Source organism: Lacerta agilis, chromosome 16, assembly GCF_009819535.1.
Source record: "Lacerta agilis isolate rLacAgi1 chromosome 16, rLacAgi1.pri, whole genome shotgun sequence".
NCBI lineage: Eukaryota > Metazoa > Chordata > Lepidosauria > Squamata > Lacertidae > Lacerta > Lacerta agilis.
In genome coordinates, this window is record NC_046327.1 from 7475103 (window position 1) to 7495879 (window position 20777).

The 20777-nt window shown below is 42.2% G+C and overlaps 2 protein-coding genes across 7 annotated transcripts in view; one reads left to right on the forward strand and one right to left on the reverse strand.

Moving 5' to 3' along the window:
• GLDC (glycine decarboxylase) overlaps positions 1 to 1412 on the reverse strand; it is a 37382-nt gene extending 35970 nt beyond the window's left edge. The window contains exons 1-2 of the mRNA XM_033172722.1: positions 1065 to 1412; positions 535 to 613 (exon numbers count right to left, since the gene is read on the reverse strand). Of these exons, the coding sequence (XP_033028613.1) occupies positions 535 to 613; positions 1065 to 1379 (394 nt within the window). The 5' untranslated portion in view covers positions 1380 to 1412. The remainder of the gene's footprint in view (positions 1 to 534; positions 614 to 1064) is intronic.
• A 12044-nt stretch (positions 1413 to 13456) lies between these two features.
• Positions 13457 to 20777, forward strand: part of KDM4C (lysine demethylase 4C) — a 201777-nt gene continuing 194456 nt past the window's right edge. For 2 of the 6 annotated variants that reach the window (XM_033173901.1, XM_033173908.1), the window contains exon 1: positions 13532 to 13620. The gene's annotated coding sequence lies outside the window, so the exon portion shown is untranslated. Of the gene's footprint in view, positions 13492 to 13531; positions 13621 to 13849; positions 13873 to 19065; positions 19765 to 20777 lie in introns of those variants that run through there. The other 4 variants (XM_033173902.1, XM_033173906.1, XM_033173905.1 and 1 more) reach the window with 4 other exon arrangements.

Here is a 20777-nt window from a genome sequence, read left to right on the forward strand (position 1 = left end):
TGGCGGGAAAATGTTAAATATTTTAGATTGTAAAGCAGTATGATAAGCATTCTTGATAGGCGTTTCAGAGAAATTTTGGAACATTTATGCATATGACCATATAAATCATATTGGATATTTTATTTCTTTTTTATTAAAAAAAGATGTATCCTAAAAGTAAATAAAAATCAACAACCTAAATAAAATTAGCAAAATAGGCAACAAACAACTTTTTAAAAACATGTATATTAGACTAGCTTATTCATTCACATGATGTATTTTAAAGATGATTTCAAGAAATTATGGGTAGAAGACTAACATGAGTGTCCGCTGTATGTTTATGCAGACTGTATTCTGCTCTTCACAACAGTCATCTAGTTTTCGCACCAAGCCTTTTAAGACAACTCGCTGCCCCACAACTAAATCTACTGCTGATAGGGAAAATGAAATTCTCCTATCCACCTATACTGATTAAATCGGAAGCAATGACAAGAAGAAAGGGGAAGACTTCACATGAGGCTTTTTATTTGCACCTAGGCTGAAAGGGACACTTACAAATATGGTCATCCATCTTCAGAGGCCGTTGCAAGCGGATATTGCCAGGAATTGTTTTTTCGATCAACTCGTCAATACTCTAAAAAGGCAAGGGATAGGTGAAAAGCATCACATGAACGGACTGCAAGTTTGAAGTTCTGCAACACCTAAGCCGCACACCAGAAAGGGGCATTATTCAGACAAAGGGTCCAAACAAGAGGAACGGATGAAGGGAGGAAAAACTCACGAGGAATCTTTGCTGAAGAGCTGGGCTCATGGAGCTGAGGGTTTTATGAAACGCGATTTAGATCTCTCCTCCCCCACTTTCGAAAAGCTCTTTACTCTGAAGTGAAATGAGGCCAGATGGCGTGACATGGTGGGGAAGATATTGATGTGGGGCGATGCGCAGGAGAAGTGGAGCGGCCAGACAAAGCGAGCGCTGCCCGGAGCGCACAGAAAGAGGGGAGGCGAGAGTCAGGTTGGGGTGCTGGGGGGCGCGCGCGCAAAGCACTTGAGCAGGGAGAGGAAGGAGTCCCGCGGATTTGGCTCACCGACAGCCCCACGGTCTGCAGCATCTCTCGCTTCTCTTTGTCCCCCGGGCCGATGTGCCTCTCGGAGAAGTCATCGTGCCTGGGCAGGAGTCTCTCGATGCGCCTCGAGGTGCTTGGAGCGGCGGCGGCGGCGGCGCTGCTTTCCCCGACGGCGCTGCCGCTGCTCCTCCTCACCCCAGCCAGCCTCTGCTGCTCCCGGCGTCCTCCCCATCGGCCGGGCGCCTTCTTGCCCCCCAAGGCTCCTCCGCCGTGGGGTCCGTGCAGGCTGGCCCCCCGGCCCACCAGCCGCCCCCACCACTGGACGCAAGACTGCATGGTGACCTCGCTCGGCTGCCGCGCCCTCGCACTGCTGCTGCTTCCCCTGACGCCGCGGCACCTGCGACTCACTTTCTGGCGGCGAGGCGCCCCCCCGGCCCTCCTTATAGCCAATGGCGAGGCGAGGAGGAGGAGGGGCTCGCTCGCCCCGCCCCGCCGAAGCCACCTGCTGAGAGGGCTGGTCCCCCGCGCGAGCCAGCCAGCGCTCCCTCCCGCTCAGCCACCCACCCCAGGGTGGCCTGAATGAACCGAGCAGCTCGGAGAGAACAGATGACCCGAGGGCTGGCTTGCAGCCACGTTCTCGCCCAGCGGCGCATCATCAGTATTTTCCATTGCTGCAGGAAGACAAAGTGCCGCTGCTGCGCTCACGGGTTTCACTGGCGACACACCACCCCCGGGGGTTCCCCTCTTTCTCTCATCAGCAGTATTTTCAGTGCCTGCCCCTAGGGTTCCCCTGCCCTCCCCCTACTATAATAAAATTGGATGGCCTGCGGTCATGGCCCGACCTTCTTTACTTTCCAAATTCTTAGCTGCAATCCCCTTTTCACCTCCTTCCCCTACGTGAAGTTTAACTTCAATTTCAGCAACTTTTCCCCTCCTGGAATCCCACCTGATTGCTGCCAGCCTAATCTGTTCTGCGGCGTTATCTCTTCTTGCAAACACCAATCGCTTTCATAGTGGTCAGATAAAAAAATGGGAAAGGCAGCACCTGAGAAGAGTGGCAGCGTTTTGTGTTTCAAGAAGCACTTGTTGCCTACTTTTCCTCTTACTATGACTGTTGTGCAAGGATGGGCAGGGGTGAAACTAGGCTTTATTGCACCCGGGTCAAAGACCTAGTGTGGCACTCCTCCATGAGCGTTACTGGGCTGGGAGCTTCAATGGAGCTCTTCTGAAGGCTGCACCTGGCCCAGAGCAAAAAATCCAGCTAGCCGTCCCCCCAGTAGCTACGGCTCTGGGGTGGGGCTTGGGGTACAGGCCCATAACATAGATTTGTATAAGAGTGAACTGCAGCAAACTCTGGCTCTTACCTACTATGGCTTACTGTGGGCTATGGGGTGCCAACAGGATTGTCTGGGTACCCTGGGCGTAGCCAAGGGGGGGGGGCAACCAGAGCAAGTAAATAAAAAAAAAACATAAGGGGGATTTGATTTCACACATTGCCTGATACTCAAAAGGCATATGATCCTGTTGCACTATTTTGGCAATTATTGCTATATAACAACTTCCTAATTTACTTTCATCCTTTTTATTACGTACTACAAGTTGTCATAATTTACCAATGCTTCCTTTGACTTCCCAAGTTCAACTGAGCTTTAGTGTAAGACTGTCGTGCATCTGTCTACGCTCATATCCTCTACATATGAGTTTTGAGGTCCGTCCCCCCCCAGAAACCATTCCCCTTCTATTTTGACTTATCTCCCTCTTGGTTTGGAAACAAATTACTGAACAGCAGCAGTCTCAATACTTGCTAGGCATCATATTCCAAGGGAGTCAAAATAGGTTTTAGCGGACATTTTGAATCAAAGTCTTGAAAGAATGGAAGATGTCACGCTAAAATGCCTATAGCCACGAAGCTGACTGAATTATGCTGGACAGGTCACTTTCAACCTGTTTTACAAAGGAAGTTGGATTGTACCATAAGGTTTGGAAAATAGTTGTAAAACATTTTATATACTGAAAAATATTATTCAAACAAATGCTTAAGTGAGCATGAGCCCATATATCCAGACAAGCTGATGACATGTACTTAGGGTTGCCTACGCAATAGCGAGCTGATAAAAGAATTGCAAAAAAAACCTAATGGAATTACATCATGTAATGACATCTGCACTTGCTATGCTGACAGGGATATCCATTGGCAGTGTATTTGCCTTTCATGTCCAGAAAAGAAGTGGGAGGCAAAATTTGTTCTTATGTATACAAGTAAAGTTAGAAGTTGGCCTTCTTTATCCAAAAGTCTATTAATTTATTGGATTGTACTCGCCATGACCTCAGCCTGTCCTGCCTACGATGACAGAATTTCTGCCTTATCTATTACAAAATACATAGCTTTTCTGGCTTCACCATTATCTTTATGGAGTTGCCTTTGTTACTTGAACATCTCTTAAGAATCTCTAAAAATGATAGCCTTTCTCAACAAGTATTGCAAAATGAGAATTTAAGAAAATCAGAAATGAGATGGGAGTGAAAGTAGAGAGTTTTCTAATCTCCTTCTCTTCTACTTAGAGCAAAAGATCACATAGTTTAACACTAAATTAAAGCATTATGGATACTCTGTGATTAGTGTTATCTAATTAAATAGTACTCACCTTGTAATGCTAAACATGGGCTAGGAATATGCTCAGCTGATTAAAAAAAACCACTGCCTATTAACAGTGCCTACTATCAATTTTGTTATCTACTGCAGGCAATTATGCAATAAGTACAAGGACTCCCCTTGCCCAATGCTGAGTTACTGGGAAATAAAATGGGGCTTGTGGCCAGATTTAGTTATTTCTAGCTTTGTGCCAGTAGAAGGTTGAGAAACTCAATGTGCAGATCTGTAGTTTTGCTTTTCTTACCCAGAGGTAAAATATATCTACTTACTTTTGTTTTAAAAATGTTCACTGAGAAAATACATTGAGAAAAGCATGTCCTTACCATTTAAGGAACTTTTTGAGATGGGGCATTTGTTAAAATCATCATTATATATCCTAATAGTGAACACAGCTCTCCAAGTGCCAAAACTTATAGAAAAGGCACCATCCACACACAAGAGGGAAGGGCCAGCAAGTCTGGGGAAACAGCAAGGTTTTCAGAAATGGAAATAAGCTTGGGGCTGGGATCTACAAGGGAACAAATTAGTACAGGGAGAACTGAGCATGGTCAGTGGGCACAGAATGCTGAGTGACTACTGGAGGAGAGAAAACAGAAAAATGGGGAGGTAGTGGTGGTAAATGGAGTAAAGTTCTAACGAAAAGGGTCTGACTGCCTGGAACCCTGAAAAGGAGCTTTCCACATTGCATTGTTTTGTTGCTGGTCCCGCTTATCAAAAGTCAAAGAAAAAACAGATACGAACAAAATGACAGAGATTCCACAGGTGGATAAACTGTAGGGCAGCATGACCATTTGACCAGTTCAGCTGTACTGGGTGCAGAGCCTGGGAGGTGCCGCAGTTATGATGTAGAATGAAAGGCAAGGGTGTGTGGGTGTGTGCCAGATTTTGGAGTCGCACAGGGTGCCACTGAAATTTGAGACCCCAAAATCCACCATTGCAGAGTCATAGCTTTTGCTTACAAGTCATTTCATTCTCCATACTCAAATTTCAGTTGTTCACCTTGCTCTTATCGCAGTAACCTTAAGGTTGCTCCAATGGTCCTGAGTTCAGAATACGCTGAGTTGTAAGCTGTGTGCTCTGCTTTCTGTGAGGGAAAAAGAGTCTTAGTGTGTACTCTCTAAATCAAGCACCAAGTCTAATATGCATAAGGAACTGAACATTCACTTCCTGGACCATCTGGGAGAGGTACTGGCTTGGCTTTAGAGCCTGGGGCTAGGGCAAAGGACAATGGCGAGCTCAGAGAGATTCAACCATCAAAACCCACAATTTCTCCAGCTTTAAGAAATCAGCCATTGCTGGACTGCACTCTGAGACAGAGACATTCTCAAGGGCATTCAATGAGCTTCATGCCCAGAAAGGGATCTGAGCCTAAATTTCATACATTTCAACCACCAATTGTTGGTACCCGCCAGCCTTAAGTGAAGTCTCCAGACTCACTTTTTTGTTTAGTTACATCTGTAACAGTCCTCTGAACATATTCAAACAACGGTAGTTACCTTTTAGATGAAAAAGGTGAACAATGTGATTTTGCCATGCTACAGTCTCTGCTGGAAGTTGAGGTAAAGTTCACTCTCAAGATAAGATATAACAGCTAATTAGTACAAACAATTAAAATGCAAATGGCTTTGAAGCGGAAGTCAGGCTAGAGCTTTGGTAAAACCAGGAAACATATTTTAAAGCATGTTGTAATCCAATTAAGACAAAATTCTGTGTATAGAGAATACACACTTGTTCAGATAAGATTATGGCTGCAGATAAGCTCCACAATTTTGTTGAATTTTATTAATATATGCATGAATGAATACATTGGGCACTCCTTCAGAGTGGTTTACAGAAAGATAGTCTCAGGCTCACAATCTAAAAAGACACAACATACAGGGGAAAATAAATCGCAGGGAGGAGGGAAAAGAAAGCTCAGTCACAAGTTCTTAAAGCAAGAAGCAATAAATATTTTAATTATTTTAAGTTTGCACAATGACTTGAATTTATCAGATGTATAGTACAACCTATAGAAATGTTTGACATGTTATAAAATAATACTAGATTTTTACATATTTGCTGGAGTTGCAAACCTATATGTTGAGCAGGGGTGGGGGCGCAAGAGAGAAAAGAAGGGGGGAAATAGTTTGTACCATGTTATAAATCATCACATGGCTAGAAGCAGTCAAACAACAGATATCATTGGGTATCCTTTGTATTTTATACCACAACTGGTAGAAAAAAATGACCCCTAGATGGTTAAGTCCAGTCAAAGGTGATGATGGGATATGGCGCTCATCTCGTTTTTTGGGTCATGTGGACAGCATGGAGTAACAGGACACTGTGACGAGTGCCGGAGTGCACAGAAATGCCATTTACCTTCCCCTTGCAGCAGTACCCATTTATCTACTTGCACTGGTATGCTTTTGATGCTAGGTTGGCAGGAGCTGGGGCAAAGCAATGGGAGCTCATCCCATCATGAAGATTCAAACTGTCGACCTTACGATCAGCAAGCTCAAGAGACTCAGTGGCTTAGACCACAGCGCCAGTAGAACTGCTAATGATGACTAGCGCAGAAAGTTGCAATATCGTAAATGTGAGTAAACACAACCACCAGACATATAAACAGAAAAATAATCTCATCCCTATCAATACCGTAATTATGCACTACCGGTGGGGTCCTCCAGCAGGTACCATTTTATAAGAATAGAACCTTTAGTGTTGTTACAGCTTCCTTCTGCAATTCCTTCCCATTAAATATTAGAAACTTTTTCTGTTGTCTTTCGGTGCTTACTTACAAGTTTTCCACTTCCAACAACCCTTTCAAGTAGAGCTATTGCTTAGTCTGCATCTGTATTGGAAATGTTTTTAGATGTTTTGCGATCTGCATGTTTGCCCATTTGGGGAAAAGGATAAAATATAAATTTAATAATAATAATAATAATAATAATAATAAGTAGTAGTTGTCATAGTTGGAAGATTTATATACAAAGGGGTATAACTAGGAATCACTTTCATTTCTCCTGAATTTGTTCTGTTCTCCTGAATTGATCTTAGCAGAACGGTGAATTAGTCCAGAGCAGAGGCAGAAGAGAAGTTGAGCAATAATAATTTTAATTAGAGAAACAAGTAATGAAAGCATGCCCCTTCATGAGAACATAAACCGACATTGAGGCAATTAAGTGTCTACTTGGACAAACTCCTCAGTGAGTTGAATGGGATTTACTCCTAGGTGTGTAATATGATTGCAGTCAAAGAGGCTAGCCATCACTACTTTTCTAGAAACAATAAACTGAACCTACAAAGTTAATGAACCTAACTGTGAACTGTTAATAGCTTACATTATGAGATCTTTGTCATGAAGAAGAGCGTTGCTACATAATACAGTTATTTTGTGCTATATTAAGAGCTCCAGTTTAGCTCAGATTCTACTTAATTTTGAAAATGCAATGCCTCAGCAGCACTGAAAAACTATGGTGCAGAAGAAACCTAGATAACAAATTCCTTTACACCGCAACATTGTATATGTCCTCTTTAATTGATTAACAAAAGCCTAATTGGGAATCTCTAATTGCCAAACATTTAAGAAACAAGTTTTATCAGAGTCAGGCTCAGCAAAATTAAAACAGTCCATTTATCAGGGCGGAAAATAGAGATATTACTGAACTTTAAAAGAAAGTTCAACTCTAAACACAATTACTGGTACTTCTACATTTTGGATCTGGATGTAACATTTGTAGGAGTAGAAGCTCTCATCATTTATAAAAAGAAAGGCGTAACACTGACTGACTGAAAGGGTATTCACAGTTTTTACAGAAGAGGAAGCTATGAATGAAAGGGTATTTAGTTTTTGTGCAATCATTTGTGCAGGACATTCTGCAAGAAGGTCAGCAAGCTGTTTGTAGACATTCACAAGCCACAGCTTTAAACAAAACCAGAAGTTTGAAAGATCACACTTTTTCATCAGAAATACTTGGTTCAATAAAAAGTTATGAATTTATCCTTTCTTCATAAGCTTTTCCTTATGGCCAACATAAGAGCTCTCTCTCTCAAAAAAGCCTATTATAGGCACTGCCAAGTTCCCTGCTACCACTATAATCAAGAGAATTTTTAAAAACACAGGCAGGGGAAGACCTTAACTCGCGGAGGGATGAGACCTGTTGACTACCGTCAACTGGTTTAGCCAGCCAGTCGAAGCAGTTTCCTGGGGTGGGCCTGCTGTTGCATGCTGAAAGCTTCTAGCAGCCACAGGTGAGAGCTGAGTGCCGGGTAGGGACCAAAGGCAGACAAACTACCACAGAAGGAGCACAATGTATCCCCCATCAGAGGTACCAGCCCTTCCCTATCACCTATGCATCCCAATGAAAAAGTAAAGTTCTATTAAACACGGCTTGGCACCTGTCAAGTCCATGGAAATTATACGCAGGTAAAATTATGCAGACTCAATGCAGTCACAGCACGAGAAACACTTGTACAGTGGTACCTCAGGTTACAGATGCTTCAGGTTACACACTCCGCTAACCCAGAAATAACGCTTCAGGTTAAGAACTTTGCTTCAGGATAAGAACAGAAATCATGCTCTGGTGGCGCAGCTGCAGTGGGAGGCCCCATTAGCTAAAGTGGTGCTTCAGGTTAAGAACAGTTTCAGGTTAAGAACGGACCTCCAGAACAAATTAAGTACATAACCAGAGGTACCACTGTACTAGGCAAATTCTTTACTCTTTACACCATTGTTGGTGTGCAATGTTTTTGAATAGTCACTTGAAGATGAAGGAAACACTTTGCCTCTGAAGATGACAATGATACATCTCTGAGTATGGACAAAATGTTCTGCCTTTTTAGCCACATATGAAGTTCCAGCAAATTACATTCAGGAAAACTATTTAAGAGCTAAGGGCACATGCTGATATTAGCTAACACACTATTCCAAGAGTGCCCTGCACATTTGTGCATACTGCAAGCTATAATCAGACACCTATTTCTAACAAAAGTTCATCTCTAAAGGTCAGATTTACTGTATTTTTCGCTCCATAAGACACTTTTTCCCTCCTAAAAAGTAAGGGAGAATGTCGGTGCATCTTATGGAGCGAAGGCTCCCTGTCAAGCAAGTGGCAAGAGGCAGGGGGCGGTGACGGAGATGCTGCCGGTTCCTCCCCGCTGCCTCTGTTCACAAAAGCAGGCTTGTTTTTGCGAACGGAGGTCGTGGGGAGGAACCAACAGCATCTCCTCCGCTGCCCCCCGCCTCTCGCTAAACGCGGCGAGGCAGGGGCGGGACCTAGTGGCCCAGAAGAGGAGAGCCGCCCTGACGCTGTGTGTGGCGCTAGTGGTTCTCCCCTCCCTGCTTGCTTTAAAGCCAGTGGCAAAGGGGTGGGGGAGGAAGGAGGAAAGTCCCCCCCGCCCCTTTGCCACTGGCGGCGGCGGCTGCGGAACGTGCAGCCCAAAAGCTGCTTTCTCCTCCTCTGCAGCCACCGCCGCCAGGTTTGAGTCAGAATTTTTTTTCTTGTTTTCCTCCTTTAAAAAATAGGTGCATCTTATGGACCGAAAAATATGGTTGCAATGCAATACTGCCTAACCCCAATCCATAAAATTACAGTTGATAGCATAAATTAGTAGCAAATTTAGTCCGGATGCACTACTTCCGATATAGATTAACTTGAATTTTTAAATTAAAAGTTCATTTTTATTAGCCCAGCTCGGGGGATGAACATGAATATTCTTGTGCTGAGCTAATTGGCATTAGAATGGAAGTTTAACAGGTTTTGTTCAGTTTCAGCAACTATCTATAATAATCATGTCAGCAGTGGAGAATTAATATGCTTGCATGTATGACATAATTTACAAATCATTTTTTTAACATGTTTAAATCAAAGTAAGAATATGACAGGGCACTAACTACTTTCTGTTAAAAGTTAAAACACGATTTCTGCATAGAGAGTAGTCATTGTTGTCTCATCACTGCCATCTAGTGTTAGCACACAAGACAGAAAAGCACACATCCTGTTAATAGTAACATTAGCAATGACACCTTGGGCTTCTTCAGGAGGAAGGGCAGGATATAAATTGAATAAACAACAACTATTTTTTTCATAACTAAAACCCAGTCATATAAGACATAAAGAGGCTTAAATATCACACTGCATTGTGCTTTACATTAGCTGGAACATGTTCTACTATCCTATAGTTAAGAGAGTCTGATCATTGCAAGCTCATAAAAATGGAATAGGCTGAAAAAATGGTACAGAGAGCAATGTTATGATTTAATGTATGCAAATAATTTATAAGCAAAAAATTCAATAGTTCACGTAGCAGAACTGACCCCCAAAGTCAAAAGGGAACATATCAAGTAATCCACAGATGAAGTTCTCAAAAACCATAAACATTGTTGAGATTGTTATTTCATTGATTGATGACCCTTTTGTGCTAAGCATAAAATGTCCAAACTAAAAAAATGTGGGATGTGGTAAAAGGCTAATTTCTACAAACTCAAGGAATACCAGTTTCCCACGAAACACAATTTATTTATTTCTTAAACAAATTGATAGACCGCATAAAGCTATCAAAGAAGTATGGGGTAAAAACAGAATGAAACACAAAAACAACCCCAAGAACAATAAAACCACCCATGCAAACTCTCAAAACAACAAAATCATTTCAGCAAATATAAAATTGACCTTCCATAAATAATTGTGCTACAATTCAGGGAAAGCCTATTTAAATAAAAATGTTTTTGGTAGGTACCTAAACATCACCATGCTAGGTGCCAGGCTGACTATGATATGAAGCTGCCACAGTAGTTTCTGGTACAGGTTAGGCATACCTCTCGGGCATATGGTACCCACAGCAATGCCCCATCTGAGGAGCGTAGTTGCCATAGCAGGGGAAAAGTGGGCAAGGCCTTTAGATATGTGCCTTTAATAACTGCATGACAGGTAGAAAGTCAACAGGTGTACTCTTTCCAGGCTGGATAGCAAAAGTTTATTATAGGCATCGTGTGCAACTAACTGTTAAGGGCACATATTCTTCGGGGGGAGGGGAGAATGGCAACCTTATAGTATACATGTTTTCTTTTGCAGAGTAACACTTTCAAATGCACCCATCATTTGGCAAACACTTTTGTCTCAATTACAGTCTAGCAGACTTCATAACATTCCATGCTTAGAAGAACTAGTTTCAAAGGTATTCCCGAAGAACTACTAAATTTTACTGTGCCAATTGCAAACTAACCTGTAAAAGGAGTTATGGCACAGAAGTTCAAGGTTAGGTAGGATTATCATCATCATCAAGAAAATGTGATTTCTAAACAACAAGCCGCTTTTTGGCATTAACATCATGTCACAGCTCAGCATTTTAATTTTTTATATAAGAATAGCAAGTAAGATATTTTGAGCTTAACAACATATTCAGCTGAGAAGCTAGAAATGACAAAGATAATTAGAAATTATGCCACATTGGAATGCAATGTATTTAGGATTTTTAAATATGTATTATTACAATTATATTTTAAATTACTGATATTATTGATACTGTGACTTGTTTAGGCCACCTTCTCTTACTTTTATTCAAAATTTCAATGCATATTTTATGTAAACTGCTTAGAGGTTTTTACAATTAAGTGGGATACAATTCAGTTAAATAATAACAAAAACCCAGTGGTTGGTTTTAAACCTTAGCTACTGGGGGTGTGTATGCATGTGGAGGGTGATGCCTGGAATCTCAAGGGACCAGAACAACCTGCAACTGTAACCCTTTGTAAACCGCTTTGTAAAAAAACAAGCAGTGTATAATTTTTTTATGAATTCATGTCCCCCCAAAATGGCACCCTGTCGCCTAGAAGCTCGATTCCCAGTATATGGGGGAAGAGGGTAGTTATGGTTAATTATTCAGCGTATGCTTAAAAGCACAACCATTTCACATGTTCTGGCGCTAATAACAATGATTAGGAAGCCCAAATTAAAATGATTTGCTAACTTCCTGGAGAAAACACAGCCCTGTTTTACGTACCTCAGGAACAGCCCGGTATGGCAGTTTAAGAAGCGTGGAGGCTGTCCAAGGAGGGCAGATTAATCGCAATTAAGGGTCACCCACTGCTGTTTAGCTCCGAAGGCCTTCCAGCAGTTCATTCAGTGCCAGAAGTTACAGGGAACCAGGCAGAGTGCCTTCTCTGTGGTGGCACCCTCCCATCAAATGTCAAGGAGATAAATAGCTATACAACTTTTAGGAAACAGCTGTATCAGTAAGTTTTAATGTTTGGTGTTGAATGAATGAATGAATGAATTTATTAGAGTCACAGGCCAGAAATATGGAGATATACAGCAATAGAGAACATGTAAATATACATAGGTTAAAATCATAAGCTCTATAATTTTTATTAGAGCTAGAGCACGGTAAATAACACAGATACAAAACAATTAAAATATGCAACTGACGACCTTAACCGCTAATTCAAAATATGTGTGTCAAGACATTGGACATTAGAGTAATTCTGAGCTTGTCTCCTTAGTTTTATAGCGGCAGCACAGAATGTGGCCACTTTTAAGGCAATCTCTGGTTCCCTGTCTTCTATTAGACATTTTAAGCAGCTGCCATCAGTTCTGCTTAGGGTTGGTTGCATGACTGGAGTGGAAAACACAGAATGTTATGTCCCCATAGTAATGACAATATTAATAGGGCAGGAGTAAGTTTCAACTTTCTTCAAACCGCGTGGGCATATATATACGCTCTGAATATGGTTTACCTCCAATTCTGCCCTGCGGATTATTTATTTATTGAGTGGTTTATATACAGGGTGATTCATAACGAAGTATAGAGTTTCCATTAAACTGTATACTTCATTATGAATCACCCTGTATATAATATGTGGGGGGGGGGCAGGTGAGTTTCATGCTCCTTTCTTACCTGCCTCCCCTATAGCCCCCCCCCAGCTCTGCCCGTGTGGTGATTTGTCAAGGCACCTGGCGCCACAAAGGAGGACCTCTCACCTCCAGCTAACCGGGCGAGGGTCCCTCCCCTTCTTCTCCCCGCCACCGGCCGCCTCAGCTACCGTGCGCTGCGCCTCACGCCGCCGGTTCAGCCAAACCGAACAGGGGCGCGCGCGGCCCCAAATCCCGAACGCATGCGCGCAGCCGGACCCCCTGCCGCCGAACAGGAGCTCGCGCTCCCTTGCCTCTCTGAGTCTTTAAGGTCTGCCGCGCTGTTAACCCTCTCGCGGCTGCGGGGGAGTGAGGAGGAGGAGGAGGAGGAGACCATCGACTATTACAAGGGAGGGGGGGAAATCTCTGAGGTGGGTGTGGGAAACAACACCGACGACGTCAACGTGCTCCCAACAAAGAGCCGCCAACTCCTTGTTGTGGTTGAAACAAACACCCACCCCACGCGGAGACCCCACGACGTCCACCACCGCCGGCTTTCTCTTCCGCACTCCACACACACACACACACCCCCATTCCACGCCTCATCCTCCTCAAGTCCAGGGAAAACACATCGGCGAGCCTCCTTCGGTCACGTGGCCTCCGAGGGCAGGAAACCACGCCGCGGCGCGTTCTGGCGTCGCGTGACGCCACAGCGCTTGCTCGCGGCGGACGAGAGAGAGAGAGAGAAGAAAAAAAAAAAGTGGGTGGGAAGGTGTGGGAGGAGGAGGAGGAGGAGGAAGCCCTTCGACGACAGCGGTGCGCGTGCGCGGCCCGTAGCTGTCATTCGCTTACATTTAGAACAACAAGTCCCCACCATAAAGAGGGGAAAAGGGAGGGAGGGGGGCGAGCGCGAGCGTGCGCGCGCAAATAGTTGCCGCCGCGGTCGGAAGCTTTCCGAGGAAGTGCGGTAAGGTCTTAGCAGCAGCAGGAGGAGGGCTCCTTGCTTCCAACCCCCCTCCCTCTCCCGCGCTGTTAACCCCCTCGTGCCCGGCAAACCAAGGCGAGGCGGCGTCGGCGCCTGAGGCGGAGGGAAAAGGTATATCCGGCCATGGCGGGTGGTGAATAAGGGGGCAGGCGGGGAGGGGGAGAGGAGGGGGATGGGTTTGCCGTGCGTCTCGTGAGGGGAGTAACAGGTGGAGAGAGAGAGAAGGGGGGGGGTCGGTCTCCGGAGGATGGGCTGCCGGGGGTGGGGCCCTGGGAGGAAGAAGGTGGGTCCGGACTCCGGCCGGCGGCCCTGAAGGAGGGAGGCTCTGCTGTGGCAGCTGAGCGCCTTGAGGGGCGAGGAAAGGTGGGCAGCAGCAGCGCCGAGGGCCGGTGTTGTGAGGGGGGGGATATTTGGGGGTTGGGGTTGAGTGGAGGTCGCCGTGGGACCTGGCAGGAGGGTGGGCCGGCCTGAGCCCCCCCCCCACACCCAGGGGGGCGGCGGAGGAGGAGGAAAGTGGCCTCTGAGGGGAAGGTGCTCCATGGAGTGGGGCGAATGGCTGGCGGCGACGGGCCCTTCTTCCATGGCCAAAGTTGGCTCTGGCAGGGTTGAGGCGCCAAGCCAAGGGAGGCGCTTGCTGTCCCTGTGGATGGGGGAAGGGAAAAATAGAAACAAAAGCAAAACACCAAGCAAAATGCTGGAGTAGAGAAATGACCACTTGGGTAGGAAGGGACAGCAGCATGGTCCCTTTCCAGATCCTTGGGACTTGAGAGTCCATGGTGGCCGCCACACACAGGAAAGCCAACCCTTGTGAGGTGCAGCTGGCTCTTTCGCATTGGGTTTCAGTTTAAAAGAAAAACAACAACAACAAAAAGAAACATTTCACGGTGTTTACTTTTAGATTGCATTCTTGGAATTATGAATGTACTGAGTCATCTATAGGCTTCCTCGAAGGGTCATGTGTAAGCTGCCAGAACAGGGTGACCACAGCTGTTGTTACACTTTGCAAGAAGTTTCCAGATGTGTCTCTCATGCTGTTTGCAGGTTCCTTATTGGTTTTGAAATGTTTGGTTTGTAAAATCTCATAATTCTCAGAAACTGTGAGATGTAAAAAACAACTAAAAAACCCCCCCACCTTTTGTTCCCCACTCCTTGCTTGAAAGTTATTGTACGCTAAACTAGTAGCAAGGCATCTCCTGTGTAGCTGCATCAGAGTATGATAATTGATTGTTGTCTAGTGATGTCCCCCAACAGTAGCTGAAGCTTATGTTGTGTAACCAGAATCTGGTCTGTTGGTATATTATTGAAACAACAGTCATGGCATAATCAGCATAAACCACATAATGGCTAACCATTGAACTTTCATTGAGTCTTTTTAGTTTGTAAATGTACAAAGTTTTGTACATTATAATCCACAATATTTGATGCCACAATCTATTAAACTTAAAAGTGTCATGAGACTTGTTTGTTAGGACATTTCCAAACTCTTTGTACATATTGTCACCCGATTGATGCAAATAATCCCTTGTCCAGGTGTATTCTCAGTTCTCAAGATGCAGTACAGTACTTTGCTTCTGCAGAATTGTGTAGCTCAACCCCTGTTCCACCCATCCCTGGACTGCAATTTAATAGTCTGAGAACTCTCCCACTCAAACAGTGGAGTGCATATAAGACCAACAAATAAAAGTGAAAAATTCCAACAAAAGTTTTTTTTAACTTCACACACACACACACACACACACATATATATATATATAGTTCTTTGGAGCTTGCATTTTCCATAAAATCTGCTAAACTCAAATTTTAAAGAAAATTGTGAGCAAACTGCTACATTTTTCTCTTCCTCTGTAAGTCTAGTTCCCGTGTATTGTATCATGCTATCGTGCGACTGGCAGGTGCCAAGAATGAAATCTAGATGCAGTTTTATCATGAAGAAGGCTGAGGCAGTCACCTTAGGTAGCTAATTTTTGGTGCCATTAAGGGTGGCAGAATGAGAGGGAGACAAATCTGTTCTCCGGGCACAATCCACTCTACAAGTCTTGATGAAATGGAGAAAGGTGTGCAGCAGTATGTTAATGAGTGTGCTTGGGAGTGTTATTTGGATCTTCTGCCTCAGGCATGGGTCAGCCCTGATAAAATCCAAGCTCAGTCAGGAACAGTGTTTCTACTTATTTGTGAAAATTGAGCTGGTGTGAATTGAGCATCACTCTCTTTCTGCAGGCCGAGGGTTTTGGTGTATTGCTTTTTACAAGGAGGAAGGCAATGTGTTTTCCTTTTGCTAATCCATCCACTGGTGGGCCCCTGGGAATGGTGAAATGTTCTTTCTTTGCTTGCTTTATGTGGGTCATGTAGATCTGAAACCTTGCACATGTAGTCACAGTTATGCCAGTCAATGTCTCTAATATCATTCTGTTATCTAAATGTTTTAGAAAATAGTATTATTTTAGAAGCATGGGGCACATTTGCAAGGGAAAGTATTTCAGAAATTGTCAAATGTAACAAAGCAATGTCTGAAATGCATAACAAATTCCAAGGTGACTTCTTTTTGAGTGGGTTCTTTATCATCCTTTCTCTAATCAATGTAGTAATGGTGTCTATTAATGTGAAAGTTGCTAATGCTTTTAAAGTACTGTGTTTGAATTTTTAAAATTTGAATATTTGATCAAAGCAGAGCAGTAACTTTTTAAAGGAACATGGTCAGTAAAATTGTAAAAAACAAACTTTAAAATCTTTTTGAGGTACCCAAGGGACTGTTGTATAAACTTTAAATTTGGAGCTGGAATAAATCAGAGGTCAAAATTTCCCATGTCTTGACTGAGGATTTACTAAACAGAGAGCCCCATTTATGAATTCCCATATGGGAACTTGTGTGTGAGAGTTTGCACTCAGATGGATTTTTAGCATTATTTCTAAAATGCCGTATACATAGACAGTTTCGGTTCTTTGTCTGAGCAGTGTGATGATGCACATGTGTCTTAATAAGTGCATTGTAGAAACAGAGGTGGATTTGGAGCAGGGTGACTGGTTCTGCTGCACTGGGTGCCAAGCCTAGGGGGCACCACAGGGTTTTACAACTTTGACGTAGTGAATTGAGCTAAACAGAAGGCAAGAGGTGGTGGGAGGGGATATTTGCATCTCACAGAGCACCTCTGAAATTTGAAAGACCAAGGTCTGACCCTGGTAGAATTGTAATAAATTAACCTGAGCTTCTTAAAATTCTATTTTAAATGTGCTGTTATTTCTAATAAGTAATAATCACAACACTTTCCTCAGAATTTTCACTTTTCTTCTGTGTTTTGCCTTTCTGGCATGCCAGTGAGGCACCTGGTAGGAATAATCAGGATGCATTTTACACTTGTATTTTACAAACTGCTGATGTAAATAAAGAAATGCTCATAGAGTACCTCGGGGACATTAGTTATATTGGAAATGAATGAAGTGCCCTAGCTTCTCATTCATGAGAAATAAAAGCAACAAAAGAGCTTTCAAAGCAGCAACTATTTATAAAATAGTTGTAAATGCACTTTGAATTATTGAGGTGGAGATACATTTGTTGCTGAAGTTGCCTTCTCTTAGTTCAATAATTATAAACAAGTAGTTGGAGATACATACATACACCATTTTATTTGTATGCAGCCTTTCTTTATTTAAAACCATGCTCAAAGCAGCTTGCAACATGAAAAAATACATAGTTACAAATATAACAAAAGTAGTTGTAAACAATAAATTGCATCAAAAAGTACACAGCCAAATTTAACAATTTCCACATAAATCATAATAAGATCTAAAAATAAAGATACCAAAATTAATATCAATAACAGCAACAAACCCCAACTATACCCCAACCCAAGATGACATGCACCATGGTGCAATTTTCAGGCTTATAATTTGAATTCTTCGCAAAGACTGCTTTTCAACCTCTGCAGCTTAGTCCCAAATGGGACATATTGCTCTGTGGTGGAGGGCTAGCCCCCATTACCATGCAAACTACATGGATTCTATGCAGTGTTGGTCATATTCTTACAGACCTATTGAAATTAATATACATGATTAACTTAGTGGGCCTACTCTGATTATACAGTACCTTGGTTGGATACAATCACATGTCCAAGCCCTCTCTATCATCAGAACCAATGATCTCTTCTTGCACTAGTGGAATATTGCTTGTCTGTGTACAGCATGATATGCATATATGTGTTCATTTTTGTGTGTGTATACTTTAGATCTAATTCACTTTTTCCCACTTGCATCTGTACAAATTCAGTCATATAGGATTGATTGCTGTCTCAGTTAATAAGCAGCGTCTGCTTCTGTCATCTTTTCTGCTGAAAAGTGCAAAGCTTGATGTGCAAACTTGTAGAACAAATGCTTTAAGTCACAGGTAGGGAACTGTAGGCCTTCCTGATGTTGTTTGACTCCACCTTCCATCAGCACTAGCCAGCATGGTCAGTGATCCACATTAATAGAAGCTGTAGTCCACTATCTGAAGATCCAGAGTTCCCCTATACCAGGCACAGGCAGACTCGGCCCTCCAGATGTTTTGGGACTGCAATTCCCATCATCCATGACCACTGGTCCTGTTAGCTAGGGATCATGGGTGTTGTAGGCCAAAAACATCTGGAGGGCCAAGTTTGCCTATGCCTGCCCTATACGTGCTTTAAATTCTTTATACACAGGACTTATGCAATCCAATATTCAATTATTTTAAAAAATATCCTCCTTTTTCCCCTTCCAAAGGAGGTGCTCAAAGTAGCTAACAAAATATAGAAGCAAACACAAAAATAACAACAATCCCATACTAAAACAGCTAAATATCAAGTCTTTTACCAAAAACTCTATGGAAAAAGGGGGAACCCGGAGAGCCAGAGCTTGCAGTTGAATAGTTTAAACAGCATCAGAATCAGAGACTTGGTTAAAAAGAAAGGTTTTCAGGTGCCAGCAGCATCTTGATAAAGAAGGTGTTGATTTACTCTCTTGGAACAGGAAATTTCACATATGGGGCATTGCCACTTAAGAAGCCAACTGCAGGGAATGGGCCTTGAAGTGGCTGATCCCCAGTAGTTTAGACTTTAAAAGATAATAACCAACACCTTGAATTATATTTGGAAAGAAACCAGCAGCCAGTGCAGCTGTTAGACTAAAAGGGTTGCATGGTCCTAACACTTGGTCCAGTCAAGATTTTCCTGGCAGCATTCTTCAGTGAATGAAATTTCCAAGTGGTTTTCAGGGACAGGCCCACCTATAGCATGTTACAGTATTCCAATCAAGACATAACTAAAGCATTTAGCACCATGGATAAGGTTAATACAGTGGTACCTCTGGTTAATAACTTAATTTGTTCTGGAGGTCTGTTCTTAACCTGAAACTGTTCTTCACCTGAAGTACCACTTTAGCTAATGGGGCCTCCCGCTGCTGCTGCGCCACCACCGCACAATTTCTGTTCTCATCCTGAAGCAAAGTTCTTAACCCAAGGTACTATTTCTGGGTTAGCGGAGTCTGTAACCTGAAGCGTCTATAACCTGAAGTGTCTGTAACCCGAGGTACCACTGTACTTGCTTTATTTCCCACAGTTTAATTTATTCCATTGGCAGTATAGCTCAGTGAAGCCTAATGTTTAGAATATGTTTTTCACAAATAGAGGACATTTTTCACTTGTCAAAACATTTTTGTTCATCCTGATAGGCTACAATGTGCCAGTGCATATTATAGTATGCTAAATGCGTTATGCAATTTATGTTCAGGCAACTGTCAATCTGCTGTCAAATCAGTGAAACATAAGTTTTTGTCTCATTTTTTGTGATATGAAAATGAAAGTTAGCTTGTGGTAGTTTATAACTTGACAGCTTTGTTGCAAAGGTTTGTGCTCAACAAAAGGTGATGCTCTTGCCTTCCCTTGTTCAAAAGAAAGTCACAGCTGGCATAATCTAATTTGGACACGTGAGATTTCACTAAATGTAGCTGAGTTGGAGCCCTTTTTTCTTTGTTATGAGATGGAGAAGTAGTATGTAACATTATATTCTGCTTTGCCTAGATTGAAACTAGAGCATGTAATTAAACATAGTGTATGGCATATGCTTTTTGGTTTGTTAAACCTAAGTGGCTATTATATTTATCTAGCCAGGCATTTATACTGGAAGGCATGTGGCTTCCTATTCTTTCTGACAAGTTCTTTTAAGTTTGGTACAGCTAGCTTTTGCCATCAGTTCAGTCTCCTGCAAATTGGGAAATAATTGCATCTAACCCTGAGATGGGCAACAGGTAACTTCCTCCATTTTTTTTTTAGTGTGAGTTTGAACTGGGGTGATAACAGCACTGCTACTACCTATAATACATGTCTGCATATTTGGTGGGTAGAGCTGGTTGTTCTGCCATATCTATGCAGGGTGGATAAAAATCAAAGGTATTTTTTAAAAAATAAATTTTAAAAATCAGATTTTTTTATTTTAATCAGGTTTTTTTATTTTAATCAGATTTTTAAAATAAAATGCTTTTGGAGGAAAAGTCTTTCTAGTTTTCTATTTAAGTTACATTATAGTCCAAAAGCTATTAATCAGGAAATAAGGATTTGTTTTAAGTTTCTCGTGTGTGCTAAACTCAGTCTAAGTTTTTTTTTTTAAAGACGTTTAACCACATCAGTTAACAAACCTGGATACATACGCTATAATGTTATTGCTTTAGTTAAATAAATTGTTTAAATTGTTATTAAGGAAATGATTATTTTTTCTCTTTCCAATAAAGTACAGCAGAAAAGTTGTCCAAATATAAACAGTTAACTTATTAAGCCTCACAATAATTTCATAATTATATTTCTATGTATTTCTAATAGTATAACCAAATCGGTAATTTTTGATATACAGTACTGTAACAGTAAAAACTACTCTGAAAATTTATTATTCCAAAAATGAAACCTTCCTCTGATTGTAAATATTAAGATTATACCAGCAAGAATGAGTCTTTCTGTAAAAATAATAAAAAAAGATTAAATCAAGTCTTACTGACTAGTGATTTAAATCGCAATTTAAATCGATTTGATTCAAATCAAATCCACCCTGTATCTATGTATTTTGGTATGTTAACAAGAACATAAAAGGCTTGAAATGACTATGCTCTGGCAAGGAAAAAATACATTAAATTCATGAGTAGATGCTTGGTTATAAGAATGGAAGTTCAAATGTACTTCTTCCTTCTTTAGGAACTTAATTTTGCTGATTCAACAATGGGGTTGTATGGAATACCTGTAAGGCTGCAGAAGCCTCTCCATCCCTATAATG